We start from the raw sequence: 20,310 nt of genomic DNA, 5'->3' as shown, positions 1-20,310 counted from the left end.
CCATAAAACAACTATGTGAATTGGTGGGAAAGAAAAGGCCGTCCTGGCGGCTATAGCCTGAGGTTGATTGTGCTTATGTTTTTAAGATTATGCCTATTCGTTTTTTTCACCTTAAAGCAATTTTCATTTATAATATAAAAAAATATAAAATTATTTGTTTTATTCAAATTGCTGTTGTCTCTCTGCTGAAAATCTAGTTGGTTGTGAGGCATCAAATTAATTCTCTTTTACAGTTGAGCCCTGTATTTGAGCAATAAAAACATACAAATGTGTGTATGTGAAAAATATAATAACATAACATTTGAATTGCCTTATAGGTGCCAGAACATCTAACTTATTGTTACTCTGCATGACTGGGAGACACAGTAGATAAAAGCAGATTTACCAAACTGAATTAAGCCACGGCATCCCTGACTAGCCAGTCTTGAGAGGACGTTTGACGACTGCTGTTTTTCTAATTTATGTTGAAGGGTGAGATTGGTTGGATGTTTCTGCAGGTCGGCAGTCACAGCCAGCGAATATGTGTATAAAGACAGTAATGCAAGCGAAGGTTTGCACGAGTAACACAATTCAAAGCTGTATTATGACTGCATCCAGAGGGTTTGGTACTGAGGCTGAGGTATGCTCAGTACATGGATTACATTACCATTATCTACTGCTAACATAAAAGTAGCTTGCACAATTAAATTTCTGTGCTGAGATGACGGACATTGTTGGTTTCTCTAAAATAAACCAATTTAAATATTCAGCTTCTTATTCAACTCTGCAATGTTTGTTTTAAAAGAGAGATTATTATCTTACCAAATCTTGAGGTTCAGTGTTTTACTTATCTTATACAGAATTTAAACTTTTTAATGAACTTTTTTTAATGAACTATGTGTATGTATGTAATATAACATAAATACAGACACCAAGGTGCTTTAAACCTGCCACTGTGGCAGGTAGCTAGATAACAAATCTATCCGATTTCTTACCAGCCAAAATAGATTTGACACACAAAAAATAGACGATACCTGACAATTTCAGCTGCCACTGTGCTGACACCTCCCCCTCCCCCGTGTTGTCCCTGTCCTTGTCCATCTGGTCATGCTTCCGACCTGGACTTGGACCTGGAGTTTAAATAGACTCTGGACTCAGCCCACATGCATTTATTAATTATTAAAATGTGTACAGCCAGAAGAGGACTGGTCAACCCTCTGAGCCTTGGTCCTCTCTAGGTTTCTTCCTAAATTTCGGCCTTCTTAGGGAGTTTTTCCTAGCCACTGAAATTCAACACTGCTGTTGTTTGGTCCTTGGGGTTTAAAGCCGGGTATTTTTTAAAGGCACTTTGTGACAACTGCTGATGTAAAAAGGGGTTTATAAATACATTTGATTGATGGATAAGTCAACACTCAAATTGTTTAAAGCGCCAGAAAACACACGCCTTAAAGTCCAAAAATAGACATGCAGAGCTACCCACTTGCAGGTGAAATGCTTTAGCCCATGCCAGCTCTGTAATTGGCTTTAAATAAAGATGTATTTCACTTGACCATTCAGATAAGCGCAGTCTACCTTATCCTTGTCCGATAGTTTTTTTTACTTCGTCCATTACAAGCCCTGCCCAAGGTATTGTAGAAGGACAAAAATAATCTACCAGGTTCTATAACAGAACCTACCAGGGTACTAATGTTGACATCATCCAAATGTAGATTTTAGGACCTAGAGAATAGCATATATTTTATTTTTATTTGCAATTACCACCTATACTTGAATTTGGTTTTAGAAACCGGACTGCTGGTGTGCAAACACTTGTGCAAGAAATGGGGCAGCAAAATGCTGTGTTGTTTTTTGTCATTGTGTTGTGTCATTCAGGGACATTAAGCACTGACAAGACTGGGCATATTTATGCATTTAATGCAATGATATTGACAGAAGCACATAGGTGCTTTTGGCTTTTTCGGTTTGCAAAATGGGATTACCTGACAGCACAGTTCAGATTGGCTTAGATTATGTCCAGGAAAACAGAACTATATGAACTTCTTATTCAATTAGTCCATCTTTCAATTGTTCGTTCTCTTTTTCATTATAAAGCCTATTGGATTCATTTTTATGATTGACGTCTTTATGACATTTGGTACTGAATTCTTCGGTGCTCTCAGCTCTTTCTACAATCTGCATAGTTATTTTACATTATGCTAATGTAGCATACATATCTAACTACCAAATATGTGTAGAATAGGGAATAGGCCATTTGGCATGTTGCCCTGCTAGCTGCTCACTTCTCTGCCCATTTGTGTGCTCCCAGACTGGCTTAGTATGAGGCTAGTTCAAACTCTGTGGCCACTGTAATTATCTTCTTGGATTTAAGGATTTCTTATTTTATATAAGTTGAAAGTAAAGATACTCACCTTTTATTTGAGGGTGTTTGTGTACGTTTTGGTTTCATCATTTAGAAATGACAACAGTTTGCATACATTATTTCAGGGCACCAAAAGGTTTGGGACTGTTGACTGGATAGATGTTTCTGGTTGGTCAGGTGTGTTTCAACAGGCGTGTGCTATGATGTAGCGTGCATTCTGATCTAGTGTGTACTTTGTTTGGCGTGTACACAGTGGTGTAGTGAAGTGTTTGAAATGCAATAAATAACCCGGTCAATCCTGGCTGAGGTAAAGTCTGTATGATCCCGTTGTGCAGCCACTACTTTGGTGGTCTAGTACTGTGGTAATCTATGGTGTTCAGCTGAAGGGCTCTCCTGAGAAGCCGTTAAATAAAGACACTTCACTGTCGGGCCCTGTGCCGCCCTGACACACACAAACCCAGACACACACACACACACACACACACACACACACACACACCATCAGGCGTGCTGCCACATCTTACATGCCATTGCTCTCTAGGATACTCCTAATCCAGTCGATGAGCTCTCCCTACCCCCGCTCCATCTTTCCTCCTCTCCCTCTTTCCTCCTCTCCCTCCTGTCATCCATCCCTTGCTCACTCCCTTCTCTCCTGCTGCTGGAGAAGTTGACACACACACACACACACACTGCGTTAGCACTTCACGGAAAAGGCTGCGGGCTGGACCATCTGTGACTCCTCAGCCGCCATCCAACGCCACAGCAACCAAACAGATGCACCGGTAAATAAACAGTATATTTCTTCCTGGCAAACAGTTGCCACAACCAATGATATCATGGCAGCCGCCTAACACCCACCAGGTGCGGAGCGCCGAACGACATATAACTCAGCCAGTGGAGAGAGTAACATCTAATGGCTGTGTGTGTGTGTGTGTGTGTGTGTACAGTTCTGTGTCGGCGGCAGGGAGACACCTGCGCAGCGAGGTGATGACCTTGCAGCGGGGGGTGGGGGGGTGGGGGGGTGGGGGGTGAGGATACAGCAGTCGAGCCAGCTGAGCTAGCAGCAGCAACACGGTGGGACTGTGTGTAGATTGCTCTTTGGTTTCAATCGTTAACACAAGTCATTTAGTAGACACTCTTATCCGGGGCAACTTGCGTTAGTGAGGGCGTACGTCTTTATATTGGCTCCCCGTGGGAAACTCTTACCGAAGTGAGACAAATGGAGTTTGCTACTTTCCATTCAAATCCAGGTCCTGTTTTTGCCTCTATTAACCACTTCATCTTGCAGGATGCTGACATGTTTGGTGACGTCTGTAATTGTAAAACCCTAGGATTTATGCATATGACTGTCCGGAGTCCCTTCTCTGCACTCGAAAAGCTGACAGCATTAGCTCGTACATGAAGGCTCAACGTTCTGGCCATCTCAGAAACTTAACTTGGAATTTCTTCTATCAGGATAGGTCCCTCATAGGAGAAGGGTTGGCTTTCTAGGATTATTTTCAGTGTCCTGTCATTGTGTCAAATCCCTGCCGAAACAGTTTGAGACATTTCTCAAGAGAGAGAGTTTGAGACATCTCTGTTAATGTTGCTGTCTGCTGTAAACTTCCCTGTGCTCCTGACTGTGGTCCATTGCCCAAATAGGCTGATTTCTCCTTATCACTTTTCAGGGTTTGTGTTATAAAGTGATCTCAATTAGGATATGCTGAATCCGCCAAGCTCTGCACAACTTGAATTAACCCTAGCTCTCTGCCCAGCTGTTCCTTCCCCCGCCTGATTTAACCCCAAGTCTTTGAACAATGCAGCTGTCTTAGATATCATTATCACTAATATGCCTACCAAGTATGTTGCTGCGGCCTTCTGACAAGAGCTCTGTAGTATTGCTTGTGTCTGCAGTTGTTCTGCTTTTAAGCGCCATCCTTTTGTATGTGTCAATCGGTTGTTAGGAAACTTTAAAAAGCTTTACGTGGACTGGCAGCTTTACACTGACCAAATATCAACCTAATGCCCTCAGTTGAGAATCTGTTGTCCTATTTTAAATACTTTTTTTTTTTGTTAACAAAATTGCTACAGCCCATGAATTTTCTTTGAATGGTCTGAGCTGTCCCATCTTAAACACCTGCTCTGGTCCATAGGTTTGGCCTCCAAAAGCCCTTCTGATGGGCAACTCTTTAGGGAATCATGGAACCAGCGCATTCACACAGTAAGAAGGCAGGTCCTTACAAACATACATTCTAACGAGAGCTTCTGGACCTAAAAAGTTCCTGAACACTGAAAACCAATCCTCAGATTTACACCACTCAAATTCAGAAATTACGATATTGCCAATCCTGAACTGTGGCAATGTATTGTTCGGCAAAAATGTCCATTACGCATCGCTGTGACCTCAGTGATGCCCAATGATTTACCATCTTGTGATACCAACTTGTTAATTCCCTTTTAAGTGAATGCCCCCCATCTACCTCAGTACTCTCCTTAACATATGCTACTCATATAGTAACTTACAACTCTGATAGATTTGCTGCTCTGGTCACTCTTAAAACCTTTACTTCCACTGGTCGACACTCGACCAGTGCAAAATACCTTTAAGTTTGAAACCTTCATCTCACCCCACATTTTTCATGAATAAATGTGAAAAAGTTGCTGTCGGATAATTCCGCCTGCCAAATCCCCCAAACATCTTCAGTCGCAACCTATTTAATGTCATTTCATTTCCTCATTTGCCTAATCCTTGTGGATTGTATTCAGGTTGTTCTATGTATTGTATTGTATTACAGTTCAATTCCTTTGGCTTTGTCGATGTACATTTGAATGTTTTTATCCATTGAATAACAATAAATAGATGAATACAGGCCCCAACAAATGTCTCGATATAAAGCTTAAAGCTTGTTGGTGGTCCAACTTCTGCACAGACAGGCTCCATTCGGCTACAGCCGTAACACAGACAGACTATTGTCGCCATCCTTGATGTGTCCAATGAGGTTCAATCTCTGGACAGCCAGGTGCCTCTATATGCCATCCTGGCCTTGAACCCCTGATACCCCTGATCACTGCTTCGCCAGTATTAAGTAGAAATAGGTCAAGGCTAAACCAAGCCTGCTATTGCTCAGACCTCTTCTATTGTTACCTCCAGATCTTATACTTTCACTTTGGTTAATGCAAAGTAAAGTCCATCTTATGAAGAACATCTTCCGGACCTTTGAGAAAACCTTGCAGATTTGACCCCGACATTTTTGTAAAAGGAACCAAACCTTTATAAAGATGGAACAACTTTCCATGTGTTTACGCAGCGCAATTGAAACCTAAGATGCCTTTCGATGTGTTTTAAACAGAAAAGCCAGAGCTTTTTTAAGACTAATGTATTAAAATTAGGTATGTTACAGTCTGTAACTTACAGACGTCAAATGGGATACATGGACCATAGTGGCTAATAGAAATAACACTGAAAGTATTTGTTCTGACCTTAACAACGACATAAAAGTCAGCGCGAGTATTGACATACACATCTAGAAAGCAATTAAAAAATTGGTCCAAACACTAACAAGCAACCACTGCTGACATTTTAAAATAGATGTATTGTAGTAGTAGTGTCCTCTGCCTGGACATCATTAGCACACATGCTTCTGTATTCAGAATGAATTATAATTGGCTGAACATATTTCGTAATTCATTTGTATATTTAGGTTTTGCAGAACTTTGTATAATGATCAGCAAGCTACGCAGTTACCTATGGGCCTGCTGTTTAGTAAAGGTTTGTTGTTTTTATTCCAAATAGAAAATCTTGGTTATGGATACTAACTGTGATATGGATCTGCTCTTTGTTTCTATAACCAAACACATTTTCCACTGATTTCAGTTGTTATTCTATAGAACCATCAGTGACTATTGAGGTCATTGAAATCCTTCCTGCTTTATTGTCTCTCTCTTCTAATTAGGGAAATTAACATCACAATGTGTGTATGCTGTTAATTCATGGCCTTTGCAGCTGATCAAGTTTAACTCTGTATTCATCAGGGTTTGTTACATACACGTCATGTCACATTTAGAGCATCACATACTGTTTGAACCTTCAGGTGTACATTATGTTCTTGGAATTGATTGTCTGAATTGTGGGATGGATTTTCCAGTACTCAAATATCTAAAGAAGACCAAATACAGAAGATCTGACAGATATAGTAATAGATAGAAGAAGATACTTCAACACTTATCTCGTATGGTCCCATCTGCTGTATGTTCACATTATTATATTTTCACCAAGGATACTGGTGATTCCCTATAATGGAGGGCTTGGAAGGAATATGTGTGAAAAGTGCTACTCTTTTTTTTCTCAGATCTGGATGGAAATAGCCTCAAATTAAAGCTGACAATCTCTCATTGTGTAATTTTAAATCCCAACGTGCTGGATTACAGAGCCAAAAAATATATATATATATATCATTGTCCAGATACTTTTGAACCTTACTGTAGCTAAACGGTTTTCCTTTCTTTTCTAGTTGTGAATATACTGCCAATTCTACTCTTATTGTTGATGAAGAACATTGTGTTGAATTTATTATAAATGGCAGTGTTGGCCTTGTGTTTTTCTTCTGTCTTCTGCTTGCGTAGTCAATGCAATTTATTGCCTTTTATGTATTAAATTCTTTTGGCTAATAACTAGATTTGAGCTTTATATGTAAAGTTACAGGGGCTTGCTTCCAGGCTCCAAAGTTTGGGGCATTTTATGAATTATTTGAAGTGAGCAATCTTTTTATGTATCAACTCTTTTAAGAACCATGTCTTTGAAGTATTTAGTTTAGTACGTTTTTAGTTATCAAGTGTCAGAACTGTGAGATTAAAAATATGAAACTATTCAATGTCTTAGAAATATTAGAAGTTGTTAGAATATCATACACATTTTAACATTTTACGTTGGCATAGCCTAAACATGTTGAATACATTAGAAATGTGGTTTGGTCTTTGTTACTTGAGCGGTTAATATTTAGGTTGCACATTTATAGTACTCAATCCACATTTAATCATTTTAAATTAGCTTTAATTCAAGACATATCTAAAAACATACATATAAAAGATGTCAAGAAGTTGTATGCAAGCAGCCTGGTCATGAACCCACAGAACAGACATTTTTTATTGAAGATTAAATCTGGGGTCTCTTGTTCTGCCACCCGCAGTAAGAAGTATGTTGAAGATTTAAACTGGGGCCCCTTGTTTCGCAAGCCTCACTAACACGTTACTGCAGGTACACTGGCTTCCGTTGAAATGAAAGTGAACCAACAATTTGATTTGGCAACACTTAAGTACCCCTCCATTGCAAATATATAAGCTGACTTAGCTATGTGTTTCTATGATGATAATTTGGATAACTCCACAGTCTATGTGAATTGACACTCTCCAACACATTTCACGGCATTGACACTGTTATTGGGACACTCCCAGTCTGATTACTGTAGTTCGCTAGCTGACAACACGAACAGTTAAGCAAACTTGAAAAGAAGGTGTTTACTTACTAACAAGCTAACGAAAGTGTCCATTCATTAGGTATTGTAGCTAGTTAACTAACGACGTCACTATCAGTAATTGAAAACACGAATATACTGTCACTCTTGCCATCTAGTTTGCTAACTAAACCCATGACAACCAAGTAATTCCAGCACAACAGTTAATGTTAGTCTTAGTTATTGGGGCTTCGCAAGGAAAATCTGGGCTTTTCATGTTGCTCTTATTTTTTATGACATAAGGAAGGGGCCATCTTAACTTCCTATGTAATGGGATCAGTGTTGCCAGATGGGGCGGTTTCCACACCCAATTGGGCTTTATTACAGTGTGCAGGCAAAAATGGGCTTTGGCAGGTTGATTTAGTCCGACCGGGATTGGGCTGTATACTGTCAAACAAATCTGGCAACCCTGCTCGGGATACAGGGTCACAGACATTCCACTTGTGCAGAGCGGTGTAGAGTCATTTCTGGCCGACACACGTTAACACACCATCACTTGCAACCAAGGTTGCCTGAGCAATAGGAAGTGGGTGCCACACTCTGAGGCGAGGGACGTCCATAGATCAGCCTCTGTCATCATGTCGAGATAACGCCTGGTCAAATTACAGTCTGTCCTTCTGAAACCCTAGCTGCCTTTCTTACACGGTGATGGTTTTCCCTTCTTTAATGTTGTCCACAAATGACACTAAGCTGACAGAGAAAGACTGAGTGACAGAAAGTTAACTGTTTGTGTTCTGTAGGTGGTGGTGGAATCCTCTGGGTATAGGTACTGTGTCAGCTTAACTACGCTACGGTTACCATGGAAGGAGATACTGCTAATGGACTCATTAGTCATTAGTGGTGCTGTATATATACTATTCCAGACCATCTGCTCTATATTCACAAATGTATGAACACGGTAACACTTTTTAATGGTTGAAATTTCCAAAATATGGAGGCGGTATTTACAATGAACTTTAGATTGTTTTACATTAGTTGGTTTAACTATTCCCGTTTCTTCCCTTTTCTGTCTTTCAGCTGTACGAAATGACCGGAATAAAAAGAAGAAGGAGAGCCCCAAGCCAGATCTGGCAGAGAACTATGAGCTGAGTGCCGAACTAGAGGCCATCATCGAAAAGATACGCAAGGCTCATCAAGAGACCTTCCCCTCCCTCTGCCAGCTGGGGAAATATACCACGGTTGGTACATTAAAACCCACACATGGAGGAACATACACACACACACAAACACACAGATAATCATGCAAAATAATTCAGATTGTATATTGTCATTTTAAGATTTCAATTAATTTATTTCAGATAGTCTGTAGTCTGAAGCACACCCAAGGCCTTTATCTGAGTCAGTAGCTTGAGACACACTCCAGACCTTTATTAGAGTCATTCGTCTAAATGAGGCACACCACAGGAATGTTTTAGAGTCAGTCGTCTAAATGAGGCACACCACAGGAATGTTTTAGAGTCAGTCGTCTAAAGATTAGAGATGCAACGGTACAATGGGCCCTTGGTTTGGTATGTATCGCGGTTTGAGGGTCACGGTATGGTTTCTGTATGAATTATGTCATCATGTTAGAACTGTTCATCATGTTAGAACTTCAGTGGCCGACAGTAGAAAGCAATGCTTGCAGACTGTGCTTTGTTTAAGGTCTTCTTACCCTCGTCAACATATTGAAAGCTGAATCCAAATTGTTCACACACAGCGGATTTGAAAGATGGCGATGCCTCTTCAAATTTGCTTCTCTCTGTCTGAACACATTTTAGCTCTGGTTGCGTGCAGTGACAAACCACGATTTCAGTCAGAATGTCAGCAAGTCACTCTCCCAATATGATTATTCATGAGGTAGATAGCTAGCTAGTACCTGCCTAGCTAATATAGCTAGCTACATGGTGGACAGTGCAAATTAAATCTTCTAATTTGCTTGTCTGTCTCGCTAGCTCTCGCCATTGGCACATTGGAGCTGAGAGAATAATTGTTTTTAGTTTCCCCTCTCCTAATGGGAGGCATTTAGGGAGGTTTCCTACTGAGAGTTCATTGCAAATCGTCCATCGGACATTACCATTGCATCCCTATTAGGTGTGTACGGCAGGACCAATTCAGAGAGATAAGTAGGATCATATTCAAATGTAGGACAGTTGAAAATCAGCCCTAGCCTTAACAGGCAGCCAGTGTAGAGAGGCGGATATTGGAATGTTATAACATTGTTCTTGTGAAGATTCTGGCAGACATATTTAGCACTAATTAAAGTTTATTTAGCGTCTTATCAGGGTAGTTGGAGAGAAGAGCATTGCAATAGCCTAATCTTTTTTATTCAAAACCCACATTTCTTCCGGTGTTCTGGAGATGGAAAAATGCCTCCCTTGATATGTTATACACCTGTATCTGAGCATTAGTCTGAGGTACACTGCAGTCCTCTATCCTCTTTCTGAGTCATTAGTCTGAGGTGCACTGCAGTCCTCTATCCTCTTTCTGAGTCATTAGTCTGAGGTACACTGCAGTCCTCTATCTGAGTCAGTAGTCTGAGGTGCACTGCAGTTCTCTATCCTCTATCTGAGTCAGTAGTCTGAGGTACACTGCAGTTCTCTATTCTCTGTCTGAGTCAGTAGTCTGAGGTGCAAATCAGTCCTCTATCCTCTGTCTGAGTCAGCAGTTTGAGGTGCACTGCAGTCCTCTATCCTCTGTCTGAGTCAGCAGTCTGAGGTGCACTGAAGTCTTCTATCCTCTTTCTGAGTCATTAGTCTGAGGTACACTGCAGTCCTCTATCTGAGTCAGTAGTCTGAGGTGCACTGCAGTTCTCTATCCTCTATCTGAGTCAGTAGTCTGAGGTACACTGCAGTTCTCTATTCTCTGTCTGAGTCAGTAGTCTGAGGTGCAAATCAGTCCTCTATCCTCTGTCTGAGTCAGCAGTTTGAGGTGCACTGCAGTCCTCTATCCTCTGTCTGAGTCAGCAGTCTGAGGTGCACTGAAGTCTTCTATCCTCTTTCTGAGTCATTAGTCTGAGGTACACTGCAGTCCTCTATCTGAGTCAGTAGTCTGAGGTGCACTGCAGTTCTCTATCCTCTATCTGAGTCAGTAGTCTGAGGTACACTGCAGTTCTCTATTCTCTGTCTGAGTCAGTAGTCTGAGGTGCAAATCAGTCCTCTATCCTCTGTCTGAGTCAGCAGTTTGAGGTGCACTGCAGTCCTCTATCCTCTGTCTGAGTCAGCAGTCTGAGGTGCACTGAAGTCTTCTATCCTCTGTCTGAGTCAGTAGTCTGAGGTGCAAGGCAGTCCTCTATCCTCTGTCTGAGTCAGCAGTTTGAGGTGGACTGCAGTCCTCTATCCTCTATCTGAGTCAGTAGTCTGAGGTACAAAGCAGTCCTCTATCTTCTGTCTGAGTCAGCAGTCTGAGGTGCACTGCAGTCCTCTATCATCTGTTTGAGTCTGCAGTCTGATGTGCACTGCAGTCCTCTATCCTCTATCTAAGTCAGTAGTCTGAGGTACACTGCAGTCCTCTATCCTCTATCTGAGTCAGTAGTCTGAGTTGCAAAGCAGTCCTCTATCCTCTATCTGAGTCAGTAGTCTGAGTTGCAAAGCAGTCCTCTATCTTCTGTCTGAGTCAGCAGTCTGAGGTGCACTGCAGTCCTCTATCATCTGTTTGAGTCTGCAGTCTGATGTGCACTGCAGTCCTCTTTCCTCTATCTAAGTCAGTAGTCTGAGGTACACTGCAGTCCTCTATCCTCTATCTAAGTCAGTAGTCTGAGGTACACTGCAGTCCTCTATCCTCTATCTGAGACAGTAGTCTGAGTTGCAAAGCAGTCCTCTATCCTCTATCTGAGTCAGTAGTCTGAGTTGCAAAGCAGTCCTCTATCTTCTGTCTGAGTCAGCAGTCTGAGGTGCACTGCAGTCCTCTATCATCTGTTTGAGTCTGCAGTCTGATGTGCACTGCAGTCCTCTTTCCTCTATCTAAGTCAGTAGTCTGAGGTACACTGCAGTCCTCTATCCTCTATCTGAGTCAGTAGTCTGAGTTGCAAAGCAGTCCTCTATCCTCTGTCTGAGTCAGCAGTCTGAGGTGCACTGCAGTCCTCTATCCTCTGTCTGAGTCAGCAGTCTGAGGTGCAAAGCAGTCCTCTATCCTCTATCCTCTGTCTGAGTCAGTAGTCTGAGGCACAACTCCTGCTTCTATCTGAATCAACTGTCTGAGGCAGTGCACAGATTTATATTTGAGTCAGTAGTCTGACTAAGACACAACACAGGTCTGGATCTGAGTCAGTAGTCCAAGGCACACCTCAGGCCTCTAAGTCAGTAGTCCCAGGTCATGTCCTCATCTGTAAACCCTGTGTTGACTCAAGGCTCTGTCTGTTTGATTTCTGTGATAGTGTACATCTGACTGGCAAAGCCCACAAAGGGAATCGATCGTATGTACTGTAGTCCAAATCCTCTGTTAATGCAGTAGCCAGAACTCAATTATGAGATAAATCCTCCCCGACACAACTCAATAACCTCTTCTCTGCACGCGCATGCAGGTGTGCTGGATAGATTTTGAATGGAAATCAATGACAATCGATCAAGGTTAGTGCTTCATGTCAGCTGATTATCAGTATTAGATTGTCATGTCAAGAAAAACATTCTACACCAGACTTTAGAGAGCTTTACTAGGTTCCACAACTGAGCAGCTCTGTAGCTTACAGCATATCCCCTTTGTGTATGAATCGCATATCTATTTTATTCAATTATTTTGCACAATATTCTGTTTTCCGAAATCTCTACTGTATTCACGTAGCATGCATTTACCGAACTGCCAAAGATTACCCATCCCTGACGTTTCACATTTTATTTTTAACCGTAAACTGGCACACTTGATTCAAATTGTCAAAGCTTGATTATTATTTAAGTTTATACTAGAGTAGCTAGGTACATACTGTTACTAATGGCGTTAGCCACACATAATATAAATGTTACTGACATGTTCTGGCCTATCTTTAACAACAATATATTACTTGTACTGGCTCATACAATCCAATTTTGGTTGTGGTCAAACAAATATTTTATCCAGGTTGTCCACCGTTACTGTACGCTTCTTTGTGGTTGTCGGGAGATAGTACAAGAAAGAGGAATTGTTCCTGAAGATAGTTTACCTAAAGATTTACTTGTGTCATTAGTTCCAGCTTCATTGCATTAAGCTAGGCCTGCTCTGCTCACTTACTGTTCTTACATGGTATCACAATGACATTAGTAGCAATAATGTCAAAAGTGGATGCTTAGCTACATACAGTGGGGAGAACAAGTATTTGATACACTGCCGATTTTGCAGGTTTTCCTTCTTACAAAGCATGTAGAGGTATGTAATTTTTATCATAGGTACTCTTCAACTGTGAGAGACAACAAAAATCCAGAAAATCACATTGTATGATTTTTAAAGATTAATTATCATTTTAGATCTCACCTCGTGGGGCATCAATGATCATGAGGAACGTGAGGGATCAGCCCAGAGCTACACGGCAGGACCTGGTCAATGACCTGAAGAGAGCTGAGACCACAGTCTCAAAGAAAACCATTAGTAAGACACTATGCCGTCATGGATTAAAATACTGCAGCGCACGCAAGATCCCCCTGCTCAAGCCAGCGCATGTCCAGGCCTGTCTGAAGTTTGCCAATGACCATCTGGACCATCCAGAGGAGGAATGGGAGAAGGTCATGTGGTCTGATGAGACAAAAGTAGAGCTTTTTGGTCTAAACTCCACTTGCTGTGTTTGGAGGAAGAAGAAGGATGAGTACAACCCAAAGAACACCATCCCAACCGTGAAGCATGGAGGTGGAAACATCATTCTTTGGGGATGCTTTTCTGCAAAGGGGACAGGACGACTGCACCGTATTGAGGGGAGGATGGATGGGGCCATGTATGGCCAGATCTTGGCCAACAACCTCCTTCCCTCAGTAAGATCATTGAAGATGGGTCGTGGGTCTGGGTCTTCCAGCATGACAATGACCCGAAACACACAGCCAGGGCAACTAAGGAGTGGCTCCGTAAGAAGCATCTCAAGGTCCTGGAGTGGCCTAGCCAGTCTCCAGACCTGAACCCAATAGAAAATCTTTGGAGGGAGCTGAAAGTCCGTATTGTCCAGCGACATCCCCGAAACCTGAAGGATCTAGAGAAAGTCTGTATGGAGGAGTGGATCAAAATCCCTGCTGCAGTGTGTGCAAACCTGGTCAAGAACTACAGGAAACATATGATCTCTGTAACTGCAAACAAAGGTTTCTGTACCAAATATTCAGTTCTGCTTTTCTGATGTTTCAAATACTTATGGCATGCAATAAAATGCAAATTAATTACTTAAAAATCATACAATGTGATTTTCTGGATTTTTGTTTTAGATTTCGTCAACATTACATTTGGCAAACTTTTAAAAAGATGTGTTATTGAAGAACATTTGATAGGCCTAATGTATATTACAGCGACACAAAACAGACAATATCAATATAATTAATAAATAAAGCAGTGACTAGGCATCTCCTTCTTTTAATAACACATTTAAAGCAACACAATGATTTCCCCCCATATGTTGCCATAGTAGGTCAGAACTTATGGCCTGTTTACTGTAGAAATTGTGAAATGATTATGAATGATTAAGGACTGGTGTAACAATAACCTGAAATTCACATTCTGAGAGAGGTAGTCAATGTTTGAAATTAACAACATATGCTTCAGTGTTTGGTATAATTGTTGGTTGGCAGTGTCACACCATACAAACCCATTGCTTTTCTAATTCACAAAGATAATGTATAAGCTTATTATTTAGCAGTGTCAGTATGAGTATGGTGGACTTCTTTCCTCTGTCAGGTGAAAAGAGCGGGGAAGGCACTTAAGGCAGAGATAGAATGATTGCTTTTGTGGCTTCAAAATAACTGATTTTGGTAACATCAATTTAAGTTAGAACCAAGTGAGATTACATTTATCAAATGTATTTACTCTAAGATACTTCTATAAACAGTATATTCCAAGATATTCTATTTTCCATGAGTAGGTTACAGCAAGCAATAGCAGATCTACTAAACATGTACCAAAACAGACTGACTTACTTGGCCCGGTTTGGGACAACCTTTTTTGTGCAAAATAGCGGCGATATGACATAACAGAATCTGATCACGTCTGCAGTTCGACATCCGTCGACGTCACGTGCTGAGTGACCAGATGTTCTGTTGCAGGATGTGTTCTACAGGGGGATCCAGGGGAGCCGTCAATAATGTCAGCACAAGACCCTGTTGATTAGGGACATCCACGACTTCAGCTCCACGGGTGACGCTCTGTTTGTTTATGCCAGTGTTTGGTGTGTCGCCGCTGCCACCCTAACTCTGGTGGGGAATTCAAAAGATGTGTGGGGAACAGATGAATGTGCTGCTGCCACTGAAAACATCAAAAGCACATCAGGGAAATGTCTATGCCTAGGTGCAGCTATGTGTGTCTATGTATGAGTGTGTGTGTGTGTGTGTGTCTGTGTCTGTGTATGAGTGTGTGTCTGTGTATGAGTGTGTGTGTGTGTGTGTGTGTCTGTGCATGTTTGTGCGTGTGTGCCTGTGTATGGAGAGGAGGCAGTGGCGGTCGGAAAACATCAATTTGGGTGAGAGACGAAGACGACAAGACTTTTGGGATGACCGAGCATGCCTTCTCTTCCGTTTCATTCCCTTCTTTCCTGTGACACTTGTGAAAAGTGGGATAAATCACTTAAATAAGTCATTATCTCCTTCTGTGGCGTACATCAAAGAGTCGGGGGGGCGCATGCGAGCAAACACACTCACACACACAATGTGACGGGCGTAGCTTGGTATTGTGAATGACTGTCAGTCTCTTCGAGGGCTTTATTTACACCAGTCATACATCACGAGGTGTCTGGCTTGTTTTGGAATGCTGGAGCCGTTCCTCTCTCCCTCTTTTCTCTCTCTATCCCCCTCTCCCTCCATCTTTTGTACTCCCCTTTTACCCACAATACAGCCATTCTTTCTCTCCCCTCCTCCATCCTTCCTTTCCCCTCCTTCCCCAGCTCAGTGTTAACAAAAACAAATAGAAGGCACGAAAGAGAGTGGGAAGGACAGACAGACAGACATGAGGGGATCTAATCTGTTGGTTTGGTTCTTTACTGTGATAGCCTTCCTCCAGAGGGAGAGACCATGCCCTGATGGATAAACTCTGACGTGGACAGAATTGAAACCACTCAAGATCAATCCGTCACGTCGCTCTTCTAAAGCTTGACCTTGGATGTTTGGTATTGATGTAGCAGTGGCCTCTAGCTGGCTTGAACAGGGATAAAGAATGGAGACTTTGGACATTGCCAAAAATAATAAGTATTTTTGTTGAGATGTAATATTCTCATAAGGATGGATGTCTTTGAAGTTGAACAACACACATGCAAATGGCTGCGCTCAACGTTTTGCAACATTTCTCTGCTTCCAGCATAGGACAGGCAGAGGTCAAATTTCACAGACATACGAAGCAGAAAAACAGCAGATTCAGCAGACATACTGAGCTACGATAGGTAGTGCAAATTCAGATTGACTGCCCTGCCACATACAGTGGGGAGAACAAGTATTTGATACACTGCCCATTTTGCAGGTTTTCCTACTTACAAAGCATGTAGAAGTCTGTAATTGTTATCATAGGTACTCTTCAACTGTGAGTGACGGAATCAAAGAAATATCACATTGTATAATTTTTAAGTAATTAATTAGCATTTTATTGCATGACTTAAGTATTTGATACATCAGAAAAGCAGAACTGAATATTTGGTACAGAAACCTTTGTTTGCAATTACAGAGATCATACGTTTCCTGTAGTTCTTGACCAGGTTTGCGAACACTGCAGCAGGGATTTTGGCCCACTCCTCCATTACAGACTTTCTCCAGATCCTTCAAGTTTCGGGACTGTCGCTGGGCAATATGGACTTTCAGCTCCCTCCAAAGATTTTCTATTGGGTTCAGGTCTGGAGACTGGCTAGGCCACTCCAGGACCTTGAGATGCTTCTTACGGAGCCACTCCTTAGTTGCCCTGACTGTGTGTTTCGGGTCGTTGTCATGCTGGAAGACCCAGACCCACGACCCATCTTCAATGCTCTTACTGAGGGAAGGAGGTTGTTGGCCAAGATCTGGCCATGCATGGCCCCATCCATCCTCCCCTCAATGCGGTGCAGTTGTCCTGTCCCCTTTGCAGAAAAGCATCCCCAAAGAATGATGTTTCCACCACTGCTTGAGCAGGGGGACTTTGCGTGCGCTGCAGGATTTTAATCCATGACGGCATAGTGTCTTACTAATGATTTTCTTTAAGACTGTGGTCCCAGCTCTCTTCAGGTCATTGACCAGGTCCTGCCTTGTAGCTCTGGGCTGATACCTCACCTTCCTCATGATCATTGATACCCCACGATGTGAGATCTTGAATGGGGCCCCAGACCGAGGGAGATTGACCGTCATCTTGAACTTCTTCCATTTTCTAATAATTGCGCCAACAGTTGTTGCCTTCTCACCAAGCTGCTTGCCTATTGTCCTGTAGCCCATCCCAGCCTTGTGCAGGTCTACAATTTTATCCCTGATGTCCTTACACAGCTCTCTGGTCTTGGCCATTGTGGAGAGGTTAGAGTCTGTTTGATTGAGTGTGTGGACAGGTGTCTTTTATACAGGTAATGAGTTCAATCAGGTGCAGTTAATACAGGTAATGAGTGGAGAACAGGAGGGCTTCTTAAAGAAAAACTAACAGGTCTGTGAGAGCCAGAATTCTTACTGGTTGGTAGGTGATCAAATACTTATGTCATGCATCCATCCATCCATCCATCTTCTTCCGCTTATCCGGGGCTGGGTCGCGGGGGCAGCAGTCTAAGCAGGTAAATGCAATGGAAATTAAATATAAAAAAAATCATACAATGTGATTTTCTGGATTTTTATTTTAGATTCCGTCACGCACAGTTGAAGTGTATCTATGATAAAAAATTACAGACCTCTACATACTTTGTAAGTAGGAAAACCTGCAAAATCGGCAGTGTATCAAAAACTTGTTCTCCCCACTGTACATCGTGCTAAGCAAGATTTTGGAGATGTTTTGACAGTTGAGATAGTCATGTGAGATACTTAGAGATTGATAGCAGATTGAGGTTGCGGTTTGTTTGTTTGATTGACAGGTTGGAATTGCAGCATTGTACAGGGAGTTTGACAGTGTCTAACGCTCTTTGTTTTTAGACTGATAGACCGACTTCCATATAGATTGGGCTCAGTTGAGGTAGTGTGTGATTGACACCGGAGCTTCGCAGACAACCTACAGATGGGACTGCTAGGTAGCAGAGGGGGAGATTTGAGAGAGGTATTATGGTAGATAAATGTGAAAACTCTTTCTATTACTCTCTCTTATTCACACATGAGCATACACGTGTACAACTTATCTCTCATCTGAAAGCTTGGGGGAGTTTCCTGTCACCTATCAATCTTTATGGCTTTGTTCACTCAGTTTAATGAACCAGCAGATAGAAAACACCAATACCCAGCCCCACCCTTTTTTGAATTCAAAAATAAATAGCCACGGTAATGATTATTACAGTCTTTTTATACAATGGATATTTCGCATTGAGATAATAACTAAAGCTCACTGTTGGTAATGTAAGCCTTCTATATGTAAAAACGTTCTCAGTGTAAGAAGAGCTCTCAGATAAGAGTTAGTATACAGTGGATATAAAAAGTCTACACACTCCTGTTGAAATGCCAGGTTCTTGTGATGTAAAAGAATGAGAAAAGGATCAATCATGTCAGAACTTTTTCCACTTTTTATGTGACGTATAACGTGAACAATTCAGTTGAAAAACAAACTGAAACTTTTGAGTGGTAAATATAAAAACTAAAAAACTCACAATGACCTGGTTGCATAAGTGTGAACACCCTTAAACTAATACTTTGTTGAAGCACCTTTTGATTTTATTACAGCGCTCAGTCTTTTTGGGTAGGAGTATATTAGCATCTCACATCTTGACATGGCAATATTTGCCCACTCTTCTTTGCAAAAGCACTCCAAATCTGTCAGATTGCGAGGACATCTCCTGTGCACAGCCCTCTTCAGATCACCTCACAGATGTTCAATTGGATTCAGGTCTGGGCTCTGGCTGGGCCATTCCAAAACATTAATCTTCTTCTGGCGAAGTCATGCTTTTGTGGATTTGGATGTGCGCTTTGGGTCGTTGTCGTGGTGAAAGGTGAACTTCCTCTTCATCTTCAGCTGTCTAACGAACGCCTGAAGGTTTTGTGCAAAATTGCCTGGTATTTGGAACTGGTCATAATTCCCTCCACCCCGACTAAGGCCCTGGTTCCAGCTGAAGAAAAACAGCCCGAAAGCATGATGCTGCCACCACCATGCTTCACTGTGGGTATAGTGTTCTTTGTGTGATGTGCAGTGTTGTTTTTGCACCAAACATACCTTTTGGAATTATGGCCAAAAGGTTCAACCTTGGTTTCATCAGACCATAACACATTTTCCCACGTGCTTTTGGGGGACTTGATGTTTGTTTTTGCAAACTTCAGCCGGGCTTGGATGTTTTTCTTTGTAAGAAAAGGCTTCCATCTTGCCACCCTACCCCATAGCCCATTCATATGAAGAATATGGGAGACTGTTGTCATATGTAGCACACAGCCGGTACTTGCCAGAAATTCCTGCAGTTTCTTTAATGTTGCTGTAGGCCTCCTGACTGATATATTTCAACAATGAGATCCCTCTAATGGTTTAGAAGCTCTCTGCGGACCATGGCTTTTGCTCTGAGATGCAACTAAGAAAATGTCAGGAAAATCCTACCAGCTGAACAGCTGAACTTTATTTGTGATTAATCAGAGTCACTTTAAATTATGGCAGGTATGTAATGACTTCTATTTAACATGAGTTTGAAGGTGATTGGTTAATTCTGATCACAGCCACATCTACAGTTATAAGAGGTTGTGCACACTTATGCAACCAGGTTATTGTAAGGTCTTTTATTTTTCAGTTTTCCCCCTTGAAGATTTCAGTTTGTTTTTCAATTGAATTGTTCACATTTTTATTTATTAAGATCCCCATTAGATGATGCAACAAATGGATCCGCTACTCTTCCTGGGGTCCACACATAACACATAACACGAATACAAACGAAAAAAACAAAAAAAAACAATGCACAATCATACACGGAAACAACAAATTCTAATGAAATACAAATATACATATATACATAAACACACACAGTCACATATGCATACATACACATACATATACATCTACATACACATATACGATATACTCTATCTACCAATATGAGTTATCATAAAAATATATTTTATTAGTTTTTTAAAACTCGTCATATTTTGAAATTTAACAATATGACCTGGAAGAGAATTCCATTCAACCATAGCTCTATACAACACAGCACATTGTTTTGAGTTTGTTCTAGATTTTGGAATAATATATTTACCAATAACGGCATGCCTTGTGAGATATGTATGCATATTAGAACTCAGAGTAAGT

At 41.5% G+C, this 20,310-nt stretch overlaps 1 protein-coding gene across 3 annotated transcripts in view; it reads left to right on the top strand.

The window, feature by feature from the left end:
- Positions 1 to 20,310, top strand: part of LOC105012548 (retinoic acid receptor beta) — a 123,488-nt gene that overhangs the window by 83,140 nt on the left and 20,038 nt on the right. For all 3 annotated transcript variants that reach the window (XM_010873466.4, XM_010873465.4, XM_020050232.3), the window contains exon 4: positions 8,845 to 9,005. In XM_010873466.4, the coding sequence (XP_010871768.2) occupies positions 8,845 to 9,005 (161 nt within the window). The remainder of the gene's footprint in view (positions 1 to 8,844; positions 9,006 to 20,310) is intronic.

The sequence above is a fragment of the Esox lucius genome, chromosome 10 (genome assembly GCF_011004845.1).
Source record: "Esox lucius isolate fEsoLuc1 chromosome 10, fEsoLuc1.pri, whole genome shotgun sequence".
Classification (NCBI taxonomy): Eukaryota; Metazoa; Chordata; class Actinopteri; order Esociformes; family Esocidae; genus Esox; species Esox lucius.
This window is presented reverse-complemented; position numbering and strand designations above follow the sequence as displayed.